The sequence below is a fragment of the Littorina saxatilis genome, linkage group LG15, assembly GCF_037325665.1.
Source record: "Littorina saxatilis isolate snail1 linkage group LG15, US_GU_Lsax_2.0, whole genome shotgun sequence".
Classification (NCBI taxonomy): Eukaryota; Metazoa; Mollusca; class Gastropoda; order Littorinimorpha; family Littorinidae; genus Littorina; species Littorina saxatilis.
In genome coordinates this window covers 27,190,919-27,213,605 of record NC_090259.1, presented here as the reverse complement: position 1 = coordinate 27,213,605, position 22,687 = coordinate 27,190,919, and the positions used below count along the sequence as shown (strand labels likewise).

Sequence of the window (22,687 nt, the reverse complement as noted above, 5' to 3'; positions counted from 1 at the left end):
CCTGTCATTTTTGTGTCTGGCACCTCCAAGTTCAAACTCTTGTTTGGGATGAAGAATACAGCATTTCTTCATGCCTAACAAGTTAACAAATCGGTGGCATGCCATTTTTTCAGATAAATGGAGATTACAAAATCTTTCTCAGTACTAACAACATGCTTCTAAAGAATTTGGCGCCTGGTTTCTTAGCTTCCGGTGCCAGAGTTTGTCCACCGGAGTTACTTCCCTTAAAAGCAAAATGGCGACGCTCTGTGAGTACACCATGAGGAAAGGAGACTCTTTTGAACGAACTGCTGCAGCTAGAAACCTTTTCTCTGTTGTCTTTGTTGAAGCACTTTTGCATCAAAGCAAAACAACATTGATCCATGCATCATTTCCATGAACTCAGTAAGTATGTTTTGTTTTTGCTTGTTTTATTCAACACGTGGTACAGATGTAAACGTGTGTCAATGTGTGACTGTGAAATCGAAACCAGCCTTCAATTTTAAAAGTTTCTTCTTCGATCTGACACATGAGAAATGGCAGATGTATAAAACTTAACTGCATTTTAAGCAAAAGTACTGTTTAATCATGTGATGATTTGATTGTTGGGTTTTAACGGCCGCCTTTCTGTGTCAGTGTGTCATTGTGTTGTCTGTTTGCAAACAGAAAGTCTGCCGTGATTTGCGTTCTGCTGGCACTGTTGGACAGAATAAACGAAACCTATTGGTTTCAAAGTATAAATTATAGACTGTAACTTCTGCTGAATATGTTTGAGGTTTGGAACTCACAGATTTGGTATAAATTTGCCGCTAGCAAACTGACTGGTTTGGTCAAAATTGAAAATACTTAAACAGGTTTCTGAAAATGAAATTGAAAAAAGTGCTTCAAATTGTAAACATGCCTGTGGGTATTTACAACAATGACGATTATAACAAATATTCCGAAAGTGTATTGATAGAATTATGTACTTTTATGTAAAAAGGTAACATTAACCATTGCATCAAAATTGGTTTGATTGATTGATTGAATGACATTAATGACAAGCAATACACTTGTAAGTTTTCTGTTCACATTCACTCTAGTTATGATGATGATCTTTGGAATGTCTGATGTTTGAGTTTATCCTTTGTTAAAACCTTTTTTTGTTTCTTATTTACTAGGTCCAGGAAAGAGGGGTGAAGAAGATATCTGGATGAATTCTCACTGGAAGTACCATGAAGCACATCATAAATACAATATCACTGGAGGAAAAGGTAAGACTAAGAGTCCTGTCAACGAACTGTGGAAGTAAATAATCAGCCAGTGAATGAATTAAATCAATTAATGGGCAAAACGTCTCAGAGAAAAATGGCTTATTTCAGATGAAAATGTGTTTTCATCAATAATATACCATATTTACATACCAAAAAGAACAAACTGCGGACATTTAACTCTTCATTTTTGTTCCTTTTTCCAAGTTTTTGAATGAATGATTTTTTGTAAACTGTAGGCATTGTGTTTCAGGCTTTACAGGACACAATGTTGCAAAGCTTCAAGCTGATACTGAGCCTTCTTTTGAATCAAATCCACCATGCTCTGCCACAGACTGACAGTGAAGTTGGCCAAGGGAATCATCCAACAAGGGATGCTGGTGACAGTGACCTTTCCTGGAGAAGCGGTACCGCATCCGCATCCATGCAGTTCCAGTAGTTCAGAAAAGTGATGACAAATGTTGAAGACACATTCTGCTTGTGAACATTGTTAGCCCAAGATCGACTTGTCATCTATTTCACTTCTTTGTGACAATATAACATTTGAAGAATGAACCAAGTGTTTGTTTGGCTTTATTTTGTAGTATAATTCGAATGTGTAGCAAACACAACCAAAACTATAAGTGGAGAAAAAAAAATTAAATTAAAAGTGTTTTAAAAATAGGGGATCACAGTTCTTGAACTTTGAAGAAGAATGTTCTTGAATAAGATCATTCTTGAAAAAAAATATTCTAGAACATTGTTGCTGTTCTTGAATTTTGTTCGATATTCTAGAATATTCTACAAGCCAAAAAATTCTAGAATAATCCCAGGAGAAAAATTCTAGAACATTCTAGAACATTCTAGAATATTCTTGAATAAAAAAAAGTTCTTGAACAACGTTTCGCCGGGGAATGAGAGGGTACGGATATATTCGTACCTGGGAGACAATGAGTTGAGGTATATCAAAATCAAGAGCAGAAATAAGAAATGTAAGTTAGATTTATGGAACGTTCAGTTATAGGTAACTCGAATCATTCAGCGGAACTGCCATCTATCGGCCTTTCAAGTTGGCAAACAAGATATGTGACAGACAAACAATAATCTGCTATCTTTGAAGAAGCAGCTTATAAAGCTGAGTGATTTATTATGTGGCTGTTATATACAGGCATGGGAATTGTCCGCCGAACGGCGGATTTCCGCCGAATTTTTTTTTTGTTCCGCCGAAAATGCAAAAGTGTCCGCCGAAAAAATAAACGGGGGAGGCACACAAAAAAGGCACCGGTTACTTTGGCCTTTGCGCAAAAGCCCGCGAAAACTTTCCGTACTTTGTTCACGCACTGCTACCGCCCGCCTCAGTTATTGAACTTTTATGTTTGAAAGTAAACCAGATTGCACAGATTGTGTTACAAGTTACATTTTCCTGTTTGTCTCAACAGATCAATTTTTTTTTACAAATTTAAACCATATAATACATGAGCCAATGTCAAAAGGTGCTGTGGATACGCTAGGTATTTTATAAGTTCTGTAACTATTTACTGAATGTACACTCAGATGGAACTTTTGGTTTTTCTGAGAGATTAATGAATAAAGATGATCGCAGAGAAAAACCAAAGACTAACTATAAACAGTTAAAATTCTGCTCCTCATTCATTACGCAAATTAGTGCTTTTTAGGGACGTATTTTGACAAGGTGTTTGAGTACTCTCGATAGTTTTAGAAAAAATGCTAATAACCTTTTTTTCTGGGCAGTTGGATTTAAACCAAATGATTGCATGAACCCCAATACATAGTTCTGTGTGTTTTTCTTCCCATTTGTCCGTTTTTTAAAGAAATTATTAAAGTTTGAAAATTGCGTGTCTAGCGTGACTCTTTGCGTCACAAAAACTCAAACTTTAAAAAAGCTTCCAAAAAATGTTGTTGTTCAACTAGATACACAAAAGAACCAGTTTTGAACAAAAACTGTCGGTGAAAAGGAAAAACAATGAAAATAACCACTATATTTTGAAGTTTGGTACCATTTCTGGCTAATTTAAGCTTTGTCGTCACAATGTCACACTAGACACTTTTTTATCAAATTTCCTTTTTTTTCCACAAAATGTTTAATTTCTTTCTTTTTTTTTTGCTAGCTGTCAGAAGCAAATCAAATGACTGCTTCATAATCACAGTTTTTGAAAAGAAGAAATAAAAAGGAATTGTCATTATTGTGTGACAGAACAATGTGTCGTCACAGGTCACACTAGACACACGACGTCATTTGTCCATCCAAACAAAATTTATGTAATTAAAACCACTGTTTTAGAAGATTGATTACGTGCTTTAATTATCGACAAATGCTTGTTCTTCATCACTCTCTTGAGATGACCAGGAAGAAATAATAATGGGCCAGAATTCCCAATCATCTAGGCCGTTTTCTGAACTTCGCGCACGGCGCGCTAGTGTTAAGACCGCGGCCCAAAAAACACAGTCCGGTGCCCAGCGATGCTCGAAATACAGGAAAAGGATGAAAAAAAAACGACCAGGAGTATGCTGCCTACCTGGATAGACAGAACGTATTGAGCAAGGCTTGGAGGGAACACCGGACCGACGAGCGGAGAGCATTGGATCCCGAGAAAGCAAGACATCGTAAACAGTTGACCACGTAATTTACAAATCTGTAGAATCTTCTGTCAAGTCTCCATCTTATCCAGAGTCGAATTAAAAATTGAGTATGCGAATTTGATTACCTTTCAGTGTACAGACTGTAACGAGGACACTCACACACACACACACACACACACACACACACACACACACACACACACACGCGCGCGCGCACGCACGCACGCACACACGCATGCAAGCACTCACACACACAAGCAAGCACGCACACACACGCACCGATGCACGCATGCATGCAAGCGCGCAAAATGTGTCAGATTTTGGTAGGTTTAGGAATGTGTTTATGTAAAATTCTTTTTAAAGAAATAAACCGGGAAAAAAACTACCCAATGTTTTGCGCTAAAACCCGTCTCCGGGTTAATAATTTTCAGTTTAAACCGTTTGCTGCAGACCTGCCGTTTCACACCGAGATTATCATTGCATGGACAATTAAAGAACTACAAATATGAGGATACCGATACTCAACATTACAACTCATAATGTGCGGTGTGTGTGTGTGTGTGTGTGTGTGTGTGTGTGTGTGTGTGTCCCAGGGCTCGTGCGAAGAAAGAAAAAAAAGAAAAACAGCTCTCCGCTAACTGCAGCAAAAAGGAAGAAAACGGCTATTAAAAACATAATTCGTAAAGCGGAGACACCTGCAGACAGGCAGAAGAAGAAAACCAAAGAAAATGCTAAGTTTCGGCAGTGCAAAAGAAGATCTTCCATGACAGATAAACAGAAGAGGGAATTGAACAAAATAAGAATGGACAGATACCACAGAAAACAAGAAAAAGACAATCTGACGAATCTCGCAAGACCAGTGAGCTTTTTGAAGTCAGTAAAAATGGCATTTAATGCCATTTCCAGGAAGCGGGACAAAGAGTCTCTTCAGAAACAAAATTTCATTAAAACGTTACTCAAGCGACAAGCAGTACATCAAGACAGTTGTAGAACTCTCAAGCAACTGTACGTGCGTAAACGTCCGACAGACACAAAAGTGGAGAAATTCTACGACAGGGAATCAATCGATGTGCCTGGAAAGCGTACAGTGTCAAAAGTGTCAATGATCCAGAAGAAAGTTCTGACCAAGAAAGTGGAGGACTTGTTTGAAATGTTCAAATCTGAAAATCCGTTGTACAAAATATCTCTGACCCCTTTTGCACGGAGGCGCCCAAAACACATCCTGCTGTCTACCAGTCGGACTTTTCTGCAGTGCCTCTGTGAGACATGCACCAACCCAATGTTGAAAGTTGACAAGCTAAACCAGCACTTGTCTGCGATAACTTATTTAATCCGCTTTTATGGAATAACCAATATTTTGTTTATGATGGAAATGTACAGTATTTTGAAGATTGGACAAGAAAGGATCTTGTTAGCGTATAATTATGATGTTTTACATAGAAAAGAGTTTGTTTCCTATCAGTTCATTTGTGATGTTTTATGAAAATCCAAAAACAGAGAATTTTGAAATATAACATGGTTCGTGCTGTTGTTGTAAATGTTATTAATAAGATGATGCACGGAAAGGAAGAAATTGATTTGATGGATATCCCCTCTTATCGTGGTAAGAAAGTACACAACCCACAACAGTTTAGAAAAGAATTAGTAAGCATGAAACTTGTTGAACCGTGTGCAATTGGATTTTGGAGGAGGAAATTTAATTATGAAATTGACAAGAAAGATTGGCTGATGAGTTTTGAATCGGTTAAAGAGACAAGGCTACGAGTATTACAATGGAAATTACTTCACAATATTTACCCCACAAATATTATGTTATGTAAAATGAAAGTTGTGGAAGACAATATTTGTTCACACTGTAGTAATAGCATTGACTATATATAGAACACTTTTTTTTCTTTGGCCCAGTGGTGCTTGAGTTTTGGAAACAAATTGAATTTTATATTTGGGTACAGTTGGATAAACAGATAAAGTTAACTGTGCATGAAATCATGTTTGGAGTTAAAAATCGAAAAATGCATGCAACTCTGTTGAAAGAATTAAACTGTATAATTTTGGTTGCTAAAATGTGCATAAGTATTTATAAGAAAACCAAGGCTTCAATGCCTCTTTTTGTTATCTTCGAAAGGCAACTGCAGATCAGAAATATTTATTTTTGATTAAAAAGTTCCAAGACAAATATTTAGTAAATTTTTTTTTAATAAAAACAATTGTAAATGTTACCTCCACCATCATTACCCCCCTGACCCCCCCCCCTTTTTTTCACTCTCTCTCTTTCCCTCTATCTCTCTCTCTCTCTCTCCTCTCTCTCTCCTCTCTCTCTCTCTCTGTCTCTCTAAAGATGTCTTTATAATGAATTGTCAGAATGTATTCCAAATGAGTGTGGTCAATTATGTATCTATACATCCGTAGATGCCTTTCATTTGTTTCATGAATTTTAATACTATAGACTTTTTGAGTGGTAAATGTTGAAGGATGAAAGAAAATATATTGTGAGTGGACGGATGCATGTTATTCATTAAAAGCCCCACAATGATGTGCTTGGCAACAAATAAAAAACAAATAAAATAAAAAGACTCCAACATTACAAACCTTAAAGGCACAGTAAGCCTCCCGTAAACCATCACAGATACTGTCAGGCTTTTACACACAGTACAAACACCCTTCCATGTGAACGCTCACTAAACGGGAACATCCCAGGTGCCCTACGTAAAGAGCGAGCAATTTTTACAGAATTAATTTTGCGGATTGTCTCAGAGACAATCGGACCGTGGTGCGTTTTGGCGCTAGACCTAACTTTTAAAATCTAAATAATAAATTGACAGCTTGTTACACAAACATTCTTAAATCATAAAAGAATTCTTTTTTCATCAAGACAAGATCAGTACAATTCGAAGTTTTTAAAGTTTGAAAAAAGAAAAGCCCGGAAGCAGGGTCACGCAAGGTCGTGGTTCTCGTAGCAGACGACGGTTTATGCCTATCGCCAGTTCCTCTGAACAGTCAAAAGCCATCGCTAGAGTTCTTGTGAACCACAGCCGTTTGTTTCGTGCATAGTCAGATAAGCTCACATCGAGTCGCATTCAAATTACTAACTGACGACTACATTGTGAAAAAGGGAAACTGGATCACACGGTTCACGATGGCTCAAACCACGCAAAAATAAATTCTTTGAAAATTGCTCGCTCTTTACGGAGGGCACCTAGGATGTTCTCAAGCGGTGAGTGTTTAAATGAAAGGGTGTTTGCACTGTGTGTAAAATCCCGACAGTATCTGTGATGGTTTACGGGAGGCTTACAGTGCCTTTAACATTTGACCAGAGTCAACTTGTCTTGCGTCATGTCAGGGCGTTTTCTTGTCCTGGGAATATATTTCATGACCCCACTGTGACCTTGAAATGTGACGCAGGTCTTCCATATTTGTATCATCTATGGAGGACATCAAACCCTGGAAATGTGGAAGTTTCAAAGATGTAGCCCCCAAAACATTCAAAACAATGATACTTTTTACTTTTTGTTCACCTTAGACGGCCTGCTATGACCTTGATATTTGACAAGGGAGAACCAAACTCGCATCATATTTGGATATCATCAAAACATAGAAGTATGGGAAGTTTAAACGCTTTCGCTACAAACCATTTTGAGAAAATTCCAAATTATTCCCTTTTTGACCCGAAGACAACCCCACCGTGACCTTGACATTTGACAAAGGTCACCCATATTATATCATGTGTGTAGGCTATCAAACTCTGGAAATTTGTGAAGTTTCAAAGATGTAGCCCCAAAAACATAAAAAACAATGATACATTTTTTTCTCCTCATTAAGACAGACCTGCTATGACCTTGCTATTTCACAAGAGTAAACCAAATTGAGCATCAGGATTGGATATTATCTCAACAAAGAAGTGTGTGACGTTTAAAAGCTGTTGCTTTAAAACTTTTCGAGAAAATACCAATTTATCACTTTCTGACCCAATACGACCCCGCCGTGACCTTGAAATGTGACGAAGGTCAACTACTCTCACCATGTCTGGAGGTCATACAATCATACAAGTATGTGAAGTTTCAAAGCTTTGACTTCAACAATATCTGAGAAAACCTCAAATTAAAGAACTTTTGTATGGAGCACATACCGTTTGTGACTGTGATAGCAATAAATGAATTCATGTTGCTAACATACACATTTTATGCGCTTTTACCTTGATTATATTTAATCTACACCCCAATACTCATATGCGAGCTCAGTAGAAATGAAAGTTCTAGAAAAAAAATGGAAAAAATAAGGTTTATGTCCTTACATGCCACAAGAGACACTCGTCAAGCCTCAACTTAACGGCCAAATAACACAGCCGTTGTGAAAGATTTTCTCTTTTCTCCTTTAGAAACTATATACTGAATGTGTTAAGCAACTCAAAACACCAGTCATTTTACTTTGGATGTACTTTGATTTTCGAAGCTGTCAGACAGCACCTTTTGACATTGGCTCACATGTATATATTTTTGTTCTTCAAAAAACCAAAAATTGGTACATTTTTGTACTAAAAACTCTGATTCTAAAAACAGAATTTGATGGCAAACTTGGAGCTCAGATGACACCAGATTGCACCATCTGGGTTCTTTTGAGAAAAATTTTTCCGGGGGAGCATGCCCCCGGACCCCCCTAGTAAGACTAGGCGCTTCGTGCCGTCGACTTGACGCTTCGCGTCTTCAGTTATAAATTTTCCGCCTTTTTTACAATTTTCAATTCCCATGCCTGTTATATATCATGTTCGTCCACTGAATAGATCCAGAGATCGACGTTTGTCTGATTAAACGTTCCATTTTATTTTAGGACACAAAAAAATGTGTTTTCGATGTCATGGCCAAAAAACATTCCAAAAATGTAGTTTATTTTTGAATGTTTGAATTGAAGATTGTGTTTCATTAACACAACATAAGAGTGCAACATGGATAGAAAACTTTTCTTACATTTTGTAAGTCTTTTTATATTTAGTCAAGTTTTGACTAAATATTTTAACATCGAGGGGGAATCGAAACGAGGGTCGTGGTGTATGTGCGTGTGTCTGTGTGTGTGTGTGTGTGTGTAGAGCGATTCAGACTAAACCACTGGACCGATCTTTATGAAATTTGACATGAGAGTTCCTGGGTATGAAATCCCCGAACGTTTTTTTCATTTTTTTGATAAATGTCTTTGATGACGTCATATCCGGCTTTTTGTGAAAGTTGAGGCGGCACTGTCACGCCCTCATTTTTCAACCAAATTAGTTGAAATTTTGGTCAAGTAATCTTCGACGAAGCCCGGACTTCGGTATTGCATTTCAGCTTGGTGGCTTAAAAATTAATTAATGACTTTGGTCATTAAAAATCTGAAAATTGTAAAAAAAAAATAAAAAATTATAAAACGATCCAAATTTACGTTTATCTTATTCTCCATCATTTGCTGATTCCAAAAACATATAAATATGTTATATTCGGATTAAAAACAAGCTCTGAAAATTAAATATATAAAAATTATTATCAAAATTAAATTGTCGAAATCAATTTAAAAATACTTTCATCTTATTCCTTGTCGGTTCCTGATTCCAAAAACATATAGATATGATATGTTTGGATTAAAAACACGCTCAGAAAGTTAAAACAAAGAGAGGTACAGAAAAGCGTGCTATCCTTCTTAGCGCAACTACTACCCCGCTCTTCTTGTCAATTTCACTGCCTTTGCCATGAGCGGTGGACTGACGATGCTACGAGTATACGGTCTTGCTGAAAAATGGCATTGCGTTCAGTTTCATTCTGTGAGTTCGACAGCTACTTGACTAGATATTGTATTTTCGCCTTACGCAACTTGTTTTGAAGTTGTTTTTGTTGTTTAAAAAAGATGAAAAAAATTTTGTTTAAAAATTACTTTGAGAGATTATTTTGTGTTCGTGTAAATGTATTAGACTTCAGAACCTCTTAACACTTTTTGTAGAATAAACCTACCTGGTTCAAGTTAGAAAGGCAACTGGATCACCCAGCGTTCAAAGGCTGTTTTTATTGATATCTCCATCTTTTGTTGACTTCGATAAATGCTGAGTAGGTGGTTTTTGTATGGAGAATGCCCCATATAACTCAAATTATGGTGTTCAAAAATCTAAGCTTAGAAATCATTTCAGGCTATTTACCCACTTTAACAAATCCTGAGGTGACAATGTTTGAAGACTGTTAGATCAAGGTAAAAAAGCAAAGATGGAAGTGTAGGTTGTGTGTGTGTGTGTGTGTGTGTGTGTGTGTGTGTGTGTGTGTGTGTGTGTGTGTGTGTGTGTGTGCGTGCTTGCGAGCGTGTGTGTGCGTGCGTACTTGCGCGTGTGTGTTCGTGTGCACATATGTGACCCTCCACCACGAAATGAGTCGCATGTCACCTCGCGCGGTTCTGCCCTAGGCTTAATATAAGTCAGGGGAGTGTCTGGTAACAGTGTGAGGGTCACCTTAGTCACAGGCTTATAACTCAAACAGTTGTTACTCTTTTCTAAAACGGTTTTCACCACCGGATAGAGCATTAAAAACTCTATGAAAATGTAAAAACATGAAAATCATGCAAAGGTGACATGCGACTCATTCCGTGGTGGAGGGTCACATATGTGTTTGTTCACACGCAAATGCACAGGAAACGGCTGGATTTTAGCTTTGAATATAATCGATAAGAGCCATATTTGACTTCTTTGTTCCGTTTACGTGACTCATCAGCCGACCCATTTTTTTCCGCCGTGTTCCACCCCACTCAGCAGACCCGTCTTTTAAAAAGCGGACAAACACTCAAGTCCTTATGTGAAAATCTATTTTATTCTCAAAACTATTTTAGATTTATGTAATTACTCGTCAATATACGACAAACTATTTTATACGCAACATTATTTAGAGGCCAGTACCATATCTGTGTGAGCGAATGTGTTCGGTGCGTCACTGTGGCATAGATAGCTTTCTTAAACTGCAAGTGAAATGAAAAAAGGCCTATGTGCTGTATATATATCTGCTTTTAAGCTCTCCCTGTACAAATCTGAATCACCTGTTTTAACCTTTGATTTTATAAAGTGGCTCTGAAATTTTATCACTTTTTATAAAGTACTTTTTTTAGAAAATAAACGTATACTTTTAACATCCTATTCCCAATGCTCTTGGAGACAACGGGTGCCAAACCCAATTATATTAAATCACACTATCTAGAAGAAGAATTTATCCCTCTTAACAAACTTTTATCATCACTACTCCTGCCACCCCGTCATCCTCCCCTCTTTTCTCACTTTTACCAGCTCCTTAGCGTATCACCAACTCTTGTCCCAAATAGAAATAGTTTCTGAGAGGACGTAAACTCCCCCCTTTAGTTTTTTTTAAGTCCTTAATGGCAAAAAAAGTAGGACTTTTAATATCAATTTTGGTAATGAAAAACAATGATTGTGAAGACAGTGCATCAAGAGGGGGAGGAAAGCGTCAAGAGGCTGGCAAGAGAAGTAAAGGGGGGGGGGGGGGGGGGTGTTGCCACGGCGAAAGTGGTGGCATTAAAACGCTCAGATAAAGAACGAGAGAAAGAAAGATTTCAACAGATTTAATCGGTCACACTTTGCTGCCGTCGATTAAAAAAATATGGCCCACAAAATGTACCTCCGGAAACAAAATCAGTTTACAAAAAATAAAAATAAAAATGTATTTCTTCAAACAACTCCTACCCCCTCCCTACATTTTTCACTATTCGTTATTATGCTCTTTTTTTAGTTGGTGTACATTATTTTAGGGGGTTTATCTGTAGGCAAAGGTATTAAATCAAAAAAAAGAGTGCCTTTTCTTCTTCTTGTAATGCATGCATATGAAGAGACTATAAAATAAACATACGTCTTTGCCGATTTTCTTCGCGATGCAAACATTCAACGTGGGTACAATGCAGCTCTCTGTTGTAAAGTGATATTATTATACGCGTGATGAACAAAGTTGTTTTTTTAACAAGAATTATTGTAGGTGGATTGGACGTTTGATTGACAAAACGAAACATTCACTGGGACCTCGATCTATCGATTTTTAAAGTGGAATAAAAAGCTCCACAACAGCCAAAAAATCTACGTATAAATCGAAAAGAACCGGAAGGTAACAAGAAGAAGGCGAAAACCGAATGGTGCAAGCCGATGTTTTTCACCCTTTTCAACGCGGTGTTCGCGAACATCTTTTCAATCGAGCCGTCAGAGGCGACTCCAGCAACCCTTGTCATATGAAATGCGTGGTAAAGACTTCGTGTGCCATCAAGCGATGAAAGGAAGAGCAAGTACTTGATTCCCACACAGAACGGATCTTCAGTGGACATTCCCCCTCCCGTCCCCCCGGAACAGAGGGTAGTTGAGGAGAAAGCGTTAGGGACCGTTGATGGTGAAGATGATGATAAAACCGGTTGTTTGTTCGTTACTGTTCGTTGCTCTGATTGTTCAACCGATAGGACGAAAGGAGTACTTGATCCCTCTAGTGATGAGAACGTCCAAATATAATATACTTGAATTGATGCACGGTAGTGCGTGTGTGAATCCGACTGCTGGTTTGTTTGTTGATTATGTCATCTTGCTTTTGAAACGCGCACTGTTACGCCCTGAAACTCCCGCAGTGGGGCACTGCGGTTATGAAATTAAAGGCCCCTCCTGTTTTTGGAACCGCAGGAGCTTTCTAGTTTGCTGTTAGGTAGATTTTTGGTTCCTCTTTCCTGTCATGCTCTCTTTTTCTTCATGAATTCTTTTCTTTTTTTCTGCCTTCTTGCTCATTCACCTGTATTTTTTCCAAAAATCTCTTCTCTTGCCGCTTGTCTCGCGATTTATGTATAGTTTAATCTGTTAGTGTTCTGATGTAAGTCCAGCAGTAGATAGGTTAAGCCTATTTTAACATACTGGAAACTGGTAATCTTCCAGTAGGTATTAATTTAGTTTTACAAAAGCCTGCTGGGACACAAGTAATGGGTTAGTGCATTTGTAAACAGGAATCGCTTGACAAGTGGCCCCCTTCATCCCCCCCTTCCTCGTCCTGATATGGCTCTGCGTAGTCGGCTGGACGTTAAGCAACAAATAAACAAACAAACAAACGCCCTGAAACTTTGTTTGATGTGGTGTAAAGTTGTTCGACCGTCGATTTGTGTGCAAACACCATTACCATGCCCTACTAGCTTCCACGCAAATAGAACAGAAATATCTTGAGAGACATATGTCACTGACAATAAGTCGGTGAGCACTCACTTTAAAACGTAAAACAAGAGAAAAGCCAGCCAGACAAATCGTTTTTTCAAATTGTGTAAAACTTTATTGTCGCATAAATTTGACTATCGATGTTTTACACTACCAAAACTGTAACACAACCGTTTTTAATCGTAATATTTTGACTCGCTTCGGGAATCAGGTCAATTTTTATTTTTTTATTTATTTTTTATTTATTTTTTACAAAACCCAAACCTGGTTGATCTTCCTCACATTAGGGTCGGGTTTGGTTGACAATAATTAGAAATGGTAAACGTGTTTGATGCTTAGGTCTTGGATTGTTTTTTAATAAAGGTTGAATGCCACATTATTAAACGTTATAGAACAATAAGCGTTGAAAAACAGACCCGATTTATTATTTTTTTCAATGTGAAATAAAATAAAACAAAACAATCGAATATTTTGTCATACAAACCGCCCCTTCAAAAATCCCGACTGATCTTCATGAGGTAATTTTGACAAAACAGATACCATTCATTCAGCAACACAGGAGGATGCGATTTGATACTTTTATTTGACATCTTTACTATGCCATAAGGGGAACTACACCATGAAAGAAAAACTAAAACATTCTGCAGTGTAACCATCCAACCCAGATCTTTGAGCATTTTTGCTTTGCTTTGGGCATTATTTTACGACAACTTTCAATTTTTCAAACGTAATCTGGCCCTCCTATTAAGGCCGGAGGTTTTGGCAAAAGTATAATTTTCTTGTATAATATCAATGAAACTTTTGCGAAAACATGTAGCACTTAAGACACTGACTTCATGCTCACTGGCTCTGTTTATTCCAAATAGCTATAATTTCAAGTAAAGTCATTTAATAACGTTTCAGCTAACGTTGAATGCTCAATTGATTCGGTTGTGAAGAAACCAAGTCAGCAGAGCTGATCACAGTTGAAACTCACTGGGTAAAGAGTCACCCATGGTAAAAAGAAGACTTGCGGATAATGTTGAAGACGATCATGTTGAGGTCCATGACCTCGCCATTCACAGGCCAGACAGGAGGGTCGGCAAACAAGGCAAAACCCTTACAGTCAGGGCCGAACCACCCACCCGCTTTGCCACAACCGTCAGGGTTGTTGTCCACCGTGCTGAACCGTAGCGGCCCCGCCACGCTCAACCCGTTGTCAGCAGCGTCCTCGGGCCAGAAGCTTGTGAAGCTGAGCTCGTAGCGAGAGGCTCCAGGTCCAAGGGTGAAGTTGTCGTAGTGAGCCCCGTCCCATTTCTTCCCGTCCTTGAAGAAGAAGAAGATGTGGATCTCGCAGTGCGCCTGGTTCAGAAGCTGCTGGAGGTTGTGCAGGCCGATGAAGAAATTGTTGCTGTCCGGGATGGTGGTGTTGGTGACCCCTAACCCGCCGGTGGCTGTGGTCCAGTCTGTGCTGACCCATGTCCACGTTGTCCCCCGCAGCGGGTACGTGATGCCGCCCCACTGGAAGGAGCACGTCACCTGTAATTACACACAGACACCTGGTGTAATTGTAGTGACATACGACCCCCCACACACACACACACACACACACACACACACACACTACACATGCCCTCCAAACCCAGAAAAAAGGATTGATTTTTGTGTTCAGTGACCGACAGGAAGTGTGACGCCTTCATTAGTGGACTGCGCCTATACCTATAGAAAGGTAACTTGGGTTGCTGTTTTGCAAAAATAATGGAATAAATCGTTTAAACCGCAGAACTACTATATTGCTGAACATAACAGTAGAGCACACTTCAATAAATGTACTTATGGTTTTTAGTCATTTCAGTGTAGCGTACGTCTCAGACTCCTTTGATGCTTCAGAGAGCATCCTTTTCTTAACACTGTAAATGTCGGCGATCCTCAACATAGAAATGTGTCAAATGTGATTGCCGTCCTTTCTGTCTCCCCAACTTATTGTACTTACCATGAAGGGCGAAGTGGAGTTGATGGGTTGAATCATGTATGCTCCGTTCTCAGTTTGTAGACTGTGGCCTTGTTCTACCCCTTCCCGACAGTCTGGAAAAAACACTCACATTACTGCAAAATCAGCTATGGTTGAATTCTGTACCTTGACAAGATGTTTTGAAAAGGAGCTTGCTTTATGAATGGAACAATGTCAGTGTTACAGTGCTGCGTATCTTTTGATTACTGCAGGATTGGGATGGATTTATGTGACAGTGTCAGGCAATAACAGCGTTTGGTCCTTTTTGATGCTCTTTGAGTTAGACATACAGGTACCATCATTGCCGAACACACGAATAAGAGCAGACTTACACTTCACTTGGATTAAATATATTGTATACTAATCAGCAGCATGACTGTTATACATACGAAACAAAATGTCTTTACTCTTTGGCAACGTAATATACGCGTTAGTGTAAGTTTGTGCCCCTGGAGTGTTTCCTCTTTTTGTTAATGTATCATGGTTCAGTTGAATAAATCTTGTTTAAAGCCGAACATCAGTCTCCCGGGCAAAAAGCCTTGTTATAATAAAAGAAGGCCACAGAGCTAACTTCAGCGTTGCTAGCGACACCGGATGTAGCCTTAGCACGAAAAAACAGAGCTTCATCTGCCGCGCCCGGACATGATGGTACATGAACATGAACCAGTACAGCCGTTGTTGGCCTTTAAATGGGATGTCGGTTGGAGAATGCATGCTGTTCTGACCTCTCATGTAACGGTTGCACGTGGCACCGGAAAAAGGCAGGGGACAGAAGCATCTCGTTCCGTCGTGCGTTCCCCCGTTGTGACACGCAGGCTGTGTTGTTTGGGGCTCTCTCCTTGTTGTGTCGGGTGCTGTCTGCTGTGGAGACTCTTGCTGTTGAACAATGATACAAGTTTATACAGTCATGGTGTGATATGATTACAACCAGAGTACTTTTTTAGGACGTGAACAAGCAGGATCCTTAATGAACACGTTCGAGAATGTGAAATGAAAATGTAATTTAGTGCATGGCTAAAACAGTGCTTCGTTCATGCGTAGGGCAAACTAACGTATGACTGCGTCTCGGTGTTCACGAATCCCTTGCAAATAATATAAATTACTTTCAACGAGATGTGGTAATCGTCGCGATATAACCTTCGTGGTTGAAAACGACGTTAAACACCAAATAAAGAAAGAAAGAAAGATGTGGTAAACCTCCTGTGTTTGTAAGCAACCGACCACACAGACAAGTAGTGCGACCGTACGAACACACACACGCACACGTGTAACGTAACACCCCTCTCCATATGCTCTCTCTCTCTCTCTCTCTCTCTCTCTCTCTCTCTCTCTCTCTCTCTCTCTCTCTCTCTCTCTCTCTCTCTCTCTCTCTCTCACACTCACCGTCTGCAGAAAGTAACAGCCCTTGCTCGTGCTGTTTCCATCCTGCTGTTCACACAATGACAACGTGGTGCTCTTCATGTCACACGCAACTGCTTTACTTCCACCGACTACTGGACACATAAGGACCCCACGACATTGCTCGCTTACGGAACACTGAGCTACGCACCCCAGTCGAGATCGGACAGTCAAAGCGTTTGTGAAGTTTTCACTGGTAGAGGACGGCACTGGGCAGCCATGGTAACGGTTCTGCATGATGACCTCAGAGCTGAAAGGTTGTTGACCTTTGACGACGTCATGAAGGGAGAAGAGTAGCAGCAGCAATCTCATGCTTTCTGATTGATTGACTGATTGGTTGATGGACGGATTGATGTATGGAGTTTAATGCAGAATCTGGAGCAGGGCCTGTTTATGCGGGAGCTGCAAGAGAAGTAGAAGTTTCTAATAGGATAGCAGCCCTGTGGTTCAATCATAGTAGCGACATGAAGTACGACGGAACCCCACTTTTAAAACCTGCCAGAAATAAGGTCTCAAAAAGGAGGGAGTCTAAAACATCGTGGACTTAAAAGAGAGGAAGTCTAAAACATCGTGGACTTAAAAGAGAGGAAGTCTGAACTCGGGTGTGTATGTGTGGGGGAGGGGTGTGTGTGAATGGTAGGTGGTGTTTCTAGAAGAAGGGGAGGGGGTCCACTGTTCGACGAGTCTTCTTTAACAACATAGCGGCATGATATTATCAGCGGTAATACAATTATCTATCTCTCTGCACCGTTGAATTCTCTTCTCTCATTTAGTTTCTTATCTAAATTCGTTCAAAAGACTTGGGATATCTGGGTTTTTTATTCGCTTAAACAAATCTGAATCGTTATCTTTTGGTTGTTGACCTCTTCTCCAGATGGTGCTGCACAGACAATATTAAAGTCGTTTGATCGGGCTGGGGTCTTGTATATGACGTTAATTTTCAGTCGTTTTAATGTTCATACGTGCGATGCATATTATATGGCGACTACAATACTTTTTTTTTCCTGATTTCTGTCAATCATAATCAAATTAAAGGTTTAAACTGAAACAACGACAAAATGAAGTAAATGAAGAAACAAAAACAAACATAGTATACATGTTTTGTCTATGTAGAAACATGTTTTGTTTTGTGTTGGTATTTCCTCTTGTTTCGACGTCACGCGAGTGAGTACATTATTAAATAAAGGTAATAAATGTATTGTTTTCAAATAACGTTGCTTGACTTTGGAGCTTGAGTTTATGTGCAAATGGCGTTTGTTAATGAAATCAACGTCTACGGTTAAAATATCTTAAAATTTTATGCCACTTGTGTACAGTGGAACACACTGGACCCCAGCTCTGTCAAACAAATCAATATTTAATGAAGCTCTATTGAGCTAGCCACGAGATCATGATGGTCTCTCACGGGATTTATTTACTGAAACGACAAGAGTTTCAGATGGAAAAAAAATACTCTGTCAAAAAAACCAAAGACACTTACCAAGCAACACCTTCAACATGTTGTTGCCCACGTTAGTAACGCATATATTGTGCGTCGTAGAAAACGATTCGCTGCCTGTGACGTCGCATCCGATTGTAATGGTTCAAGTTGTATGATCTGCAAATGGGTTTGGATATCCGTACAATTGTCAGTGAACATGTGCTTGTGTCGTCATATCCGCTATAAATAATTCAAGAAGTATGTGTTCATCCCCTGTGCAAATGGGTTTCCATGATTTTCTACAAGCCTCTGAATGAACACTTGACATCAAAAGTGAAGAACTGGCCATGCAACCGTGTCCGGACAACTATTTTATGGTGTAAAACATCACCCCCCAACTCTAACCCTCACCCACACCCCTCCCAGCCCCAACCCCCACCCACCACCCCACCCGTTTTATTCTGCGCGACAAAGAGAGAAAGGGCTCTCCCCAAGCCATCTCATCACTGAAATCTAAAACTTCTTCAGGAATACTTATCGCGTCCTCTCTCTTTGTACTCTTTGAATTGTTATCTACTCTATTGTGTTTGTTCTTTTTCGGTGCCTGCACTGCTTTACATCAATCTGAAACCATTTCATCGGTTAATAAGTGCGGTTTAAAAGTAATGTGTATGAGCTTCTGACGAATGATCTACCCTCTTGAACAATGCATCTCATTCCCGTCGAAATTCCATTAATTTTGAAAGAAATGGCTCTTTTGTGTCTTATTTTGATCTTTTGTTTTCTTTGAACAAGTCAGTCAGTGTGGTTTTTCTTCAGACTTGGAAGTCACAACGGTTAGCTGGTGAGAAGAGGGAAGGTGAGAGTTTGGGTCTGTTGTTTAGAACTCGTCTCTCTCGCCATGGTGTTACAGGTCTCGTACGGCCCAGCTTTGAAGTCATTCCCTAACACATACAATCCTACTCCCCCTTTCGACCTTTACATTCATGTACTTTCAATCCAGGTCCCACTGATCGTTTGTCCTCTAAAGAAATGGTTTCTATACGTCATTACATGTCCTGCAGGGGCATGGAAATTCACAGATCAGCGTCGAAGAATCTGGAGCTCTCTGTCTGTCTCTCTGTGTGTCTTGTCTCCGTCTTTCTCTGTCTGTCTCAGTCCCTCTCTCTCTCCCTTTCCCTCTCTCTCTCCCTCTCCCTCTCCCTCTCTCTCTTTCCATAGCTCTCACTCTCGCTCTCTCTCTCTTTCCCTCTCGCTCTCACTCTCTCTCTTTCCCTCTCGCTCTCACTCTATCTCTCTCTCCCCCCCTCTCTCTCTCTCTCTCCCCCCCCTCTCTCTCTCTCTCTCTCTCTCTCTCTCTCTCTCTCTCTCTCTCTCTCTCTCTCTCTCTCTTTTGCCCTGGTGAGTTTGTGTACGAGTGCGTCATATTCGTGTGCTTTTTTTCTTGTTTATTTGCTCATACTAATCAGATGCAAGTTTGATGTATTTTCGACCTGTCAGTGACATAACTTACATGTCTGTTCCCCCGACTTTAAAGCCTTTACTACACTGACGTCACTAATCTCAACCGCTGTCTGCCTTGCAATCTAGACTAGCGGATGACATCGGCAACTTAAGCATTAACTCACTGGTTATATATTTTTCATTTCATTTCATTTACTCTATTATCCCAATACTGGGAAATTCGGGTCACCTTCTCCCAGTGGAAAGCTAGCAGCAACAATTAGAGTCGCGCTACCCAGGTGTGTGCGTGTTTATTTGTAATCATACACCTGCACTTGTGGCAGTATGACCGAGGTCTTTTTCGTGTCCCTGTGGTGACACGGGGGTGGGACATTGATACCGTCTTTGAGTCTGCACATAAAGTTGACCCGTGTCCGTCCCTACCGGGATTCGAACCTGTGGCCTTAGGATCACAAGTCTAGTGCTCTACCAACCGAGCTACCCGGCCCCTATGTGCTTGCAATGAGCCATCCATCCATCCATTTATCAATCTCTGTTCCCCCGACTTTCCTGGCGCGGACAGACGAACACAACCCAGTGGTCACCCATCCCAACTCCTCGCTCTCTCTCTCTGTTTCAGTCTGGACTTGCGGATGACAGCGGTAATTGCAGCATCCACTTATTAGGGGCCAGCCTGCATTCCAACGCGCTGTCTGGCAAGGGCCGCAACTCATCACGCAGTCTGCTGGACACCAGGGGCGCCTCTGCTGCTGAAGGCAACACCAACAACAATGGTTCCACCATCAGCCACATCATCGCCGACCTCAGGTAGGCTAGGTTGTCATGGAGAAGATCTTCCCTCCATCTCCCTCCTTCCCCCGGGCCCTTCCCTATCTGCCATGGGAGAGAGGCAGAGAGTGGCTCATGGTGACATTCGTTATGTCGTGAAGCGATCAACTGTGTGTCTCTCTCTTTGTCTCTGTCTGTCTTTCTCTTTATCTTCGTGTCTGTCTGTCTGTCTATTTGTCTCTCTCTCTCTCTCTCTCTCTCTCTCTCTCTCTCTCTCTCTCTTTCTTTTTCTTTCTCTCTCTCTTTCTCATTCTCTTTCCGCCTCTCTCTCTCTCTCTCTCTCTCTCTCTCTCTCTCTTCCTTTCTCTCTGTCTTTCTCCCTCTCTCTATCTCTTTCTCTATCCCTTTCTATGTCTGTCTTACTCTCTCTCTCTCTCTCTCTCTCTTACTCTCTCTCTCTCTCTGTCACTCTCTCTTTTTCTCTCTCTGTCTTTGTTTCTGTCTGTCTCTCCTCTCACACAACACACACACATACACACACACATACACACACACACACACACACACACACACACACACACACACACACACACACACACACACACACACACACACACACACACACACACACACACATACACACACACATCACAACCTGTATAATATTCGCATGCACATGCACATACAGTTCCTATCTGGGTGGGTGAAAACCACAATGAAGGAGGATCAAGGAGGGTAGAATCAAACTTTAGCTCGCGAATAATCGTTTTCGAGCAAGTTGTTTGCCCCACTCAGAGAAAAACAGCTTTATTTGCATGTCGTTGTTGAAACAGTTGATGCTTCTAGAAAAGTGGAGCTGGTTTGTTTAGTTACAGTCGACAAATCTGGCTGCTTGCAATTTACTTCTTGTGTTTGTTTGGCGCTCTCCTTTTTTATTTTGAGATGTGGGACCTTTTGCACCAAGAGGTTTTGTCCAACAAACCAGACACGATCAATTCTTGTCTGCTTTCCTTTCGTTTTGTTTGACATTGTTTTGTGTGGAGTCTGAGGGTTGTCAATTTTACATATTGATTAACCTTTGTGTTGGGGATGTTTACGTCGTTGTGCACGTTGTCCAGTCAGACAAGCTAGATCTAACTGTTGATTGATTTCGGGTCAGATTGGCTGATGTGAGTAAATTCTAATATGCTGATGATAACAATAAAATGAAAACAGACATGTTGAGAAAATGGACATCGCAAGAGCCTTCGTGGTTGTTTTTTGATTCGTGATTTTGGACAGTAAGCATTATTACACCCCCGGTATAGGGGTGTGTATAGGATTCGGTCCATGTGTTTGTTTGTTTGTTTGTGTTCGCATATAGATCTCAAGAATGAACGGACCGATCGTCACCAAACTTGGTCAACAGGTTCTATACATTCCTGAGACGGTCCTTACAAAAATTGGGACCAGTCAAACACACGGTTAGGGAGTTATTGGTGTGTATAGGATTCGGTCGATGTGTTTGTTTGTTTGTGTTCGCATATAGATCTCAAGAATGAACGGACCGATCGTCACCAAACTTGGTGAACAGGTTCTATACATTCCTGAGACGGTCCTTACAAAAATTGGGACCAGTCAAACACACGGTTAGGGAGTTATTGGTGGATTAAAATTATACAAGGACTTATAGAGGGACATCTTAATGGTCAAAGGGAAATAACCATTCTCACTCAGTCACTGCCACCAACTGAGAAGGTTATTTCCCTTTGACGGGGGTGTTTTTCCTACCTCGGAGGAATTTCTTGTTCTATCTGTTGTGTGTGTGTGTGTGTGTGTGTGTGTGTGTTTAATTGTTTATTTTTATGGGGGCCAGGAGGCCCCCATTCATACGGATAGTTTCGAGGTTGACCATGGGCAGCGCCATTTTGTTGTAAAATACGTCATCAATTTGTGTACACAGGAAGTTGTGACATCCGTCACCCTATGGGAGGAGTGAAGGCAACATTGTTCATCAGTAGAAAGTTGTGAAATCCGACACCCTATGGGAGGGGTGAAGGCAAAATTGGTTATCACTGAGTTTGTGTAACACAGGAAGTTGTGAAATACGTCACCCTATGGGAGGGGTGACGGCAAAATTGTTCAACAAAAACATCATAGGTCGAACTGTGCTGGGTCAACCGCAACAAACTCTAACCATTCATACTATACTGCATTTGAGTGACTTATATACCGACATTTTTATTTCTTATATTCACAGCACATGTGTAGGAAAATATCATGAACCAAAATGTTATTTATTTTCTAATTTAACATTTGTTTTACAAATGTGACCATGGTCTTTTAAACATACAGTGACATTAAACATTGTAATGTTAAAAAAGAGAAAAAAGAAAAAAAGCTTTTGTGCACAAATCAGAAAATACATAGTACATTTTACCTACAGGCCAAACAGTGTCTGTGGCGGCAAAGGACCCAGCAAGTTGCACTGATCTATATTTTTAGATCAGTGGCAAGTTGTCAAGAACAGGCGCTTGCATTTGGATGTGTCCACTGATAGTAGGTTTGGTTGTGATCAATCAGAATGATGTGGGAATAAAAATGTATGACAGTTTGGTATGATGACATGTAATTCACATATGCTGAAATGTAATATTATACATGATATAATATTATTATGG

The 22,687-nt window shown here is 40.2% G+C and overlaps 1 protein-coding gene and 1 long non-coding RNA gene across 3 annotated transcripts in view; both read left to right on the top strand.

The window, feature by feature from the left end:
* Positions 1 to 22,687, top strand: part of LOC138948962 (coiled-coil domain-containing protein 18-like) — a 170,636-nt gene that overhangs the window by 86,482 nt on the left and 61,467 nt on the right. For both annotated transcript variants that reach the window (XR_011450131.1, XM_070320640.1), the window contains exon 10: positions 19,879 to 20,066. Coding sequence is in view for 1 of the 2 variants with exons in the window: in XM_070320640.1 (XP_070176741.1) it covers positions 19,879 to 20,066 (188 nt within the window). In the remaining variant the exon portion in view is untranslated. The remainder of the gene's footprint in view (positions 1 to 19,878; positions 20,067 to 22,687) is intronic.
* LOC138948084 (uncharacterized) lies at positions 239 to 1,788 on the top strand. Its single transcript, XR_011449879.1, has 3 exons — positions 239 to 384; positions 1,140 to 1,232; positions 1,483 to 1,788. It is a non-coding gene; the product is annotated as an uncharacterized lncRNA (long non-coding RNA).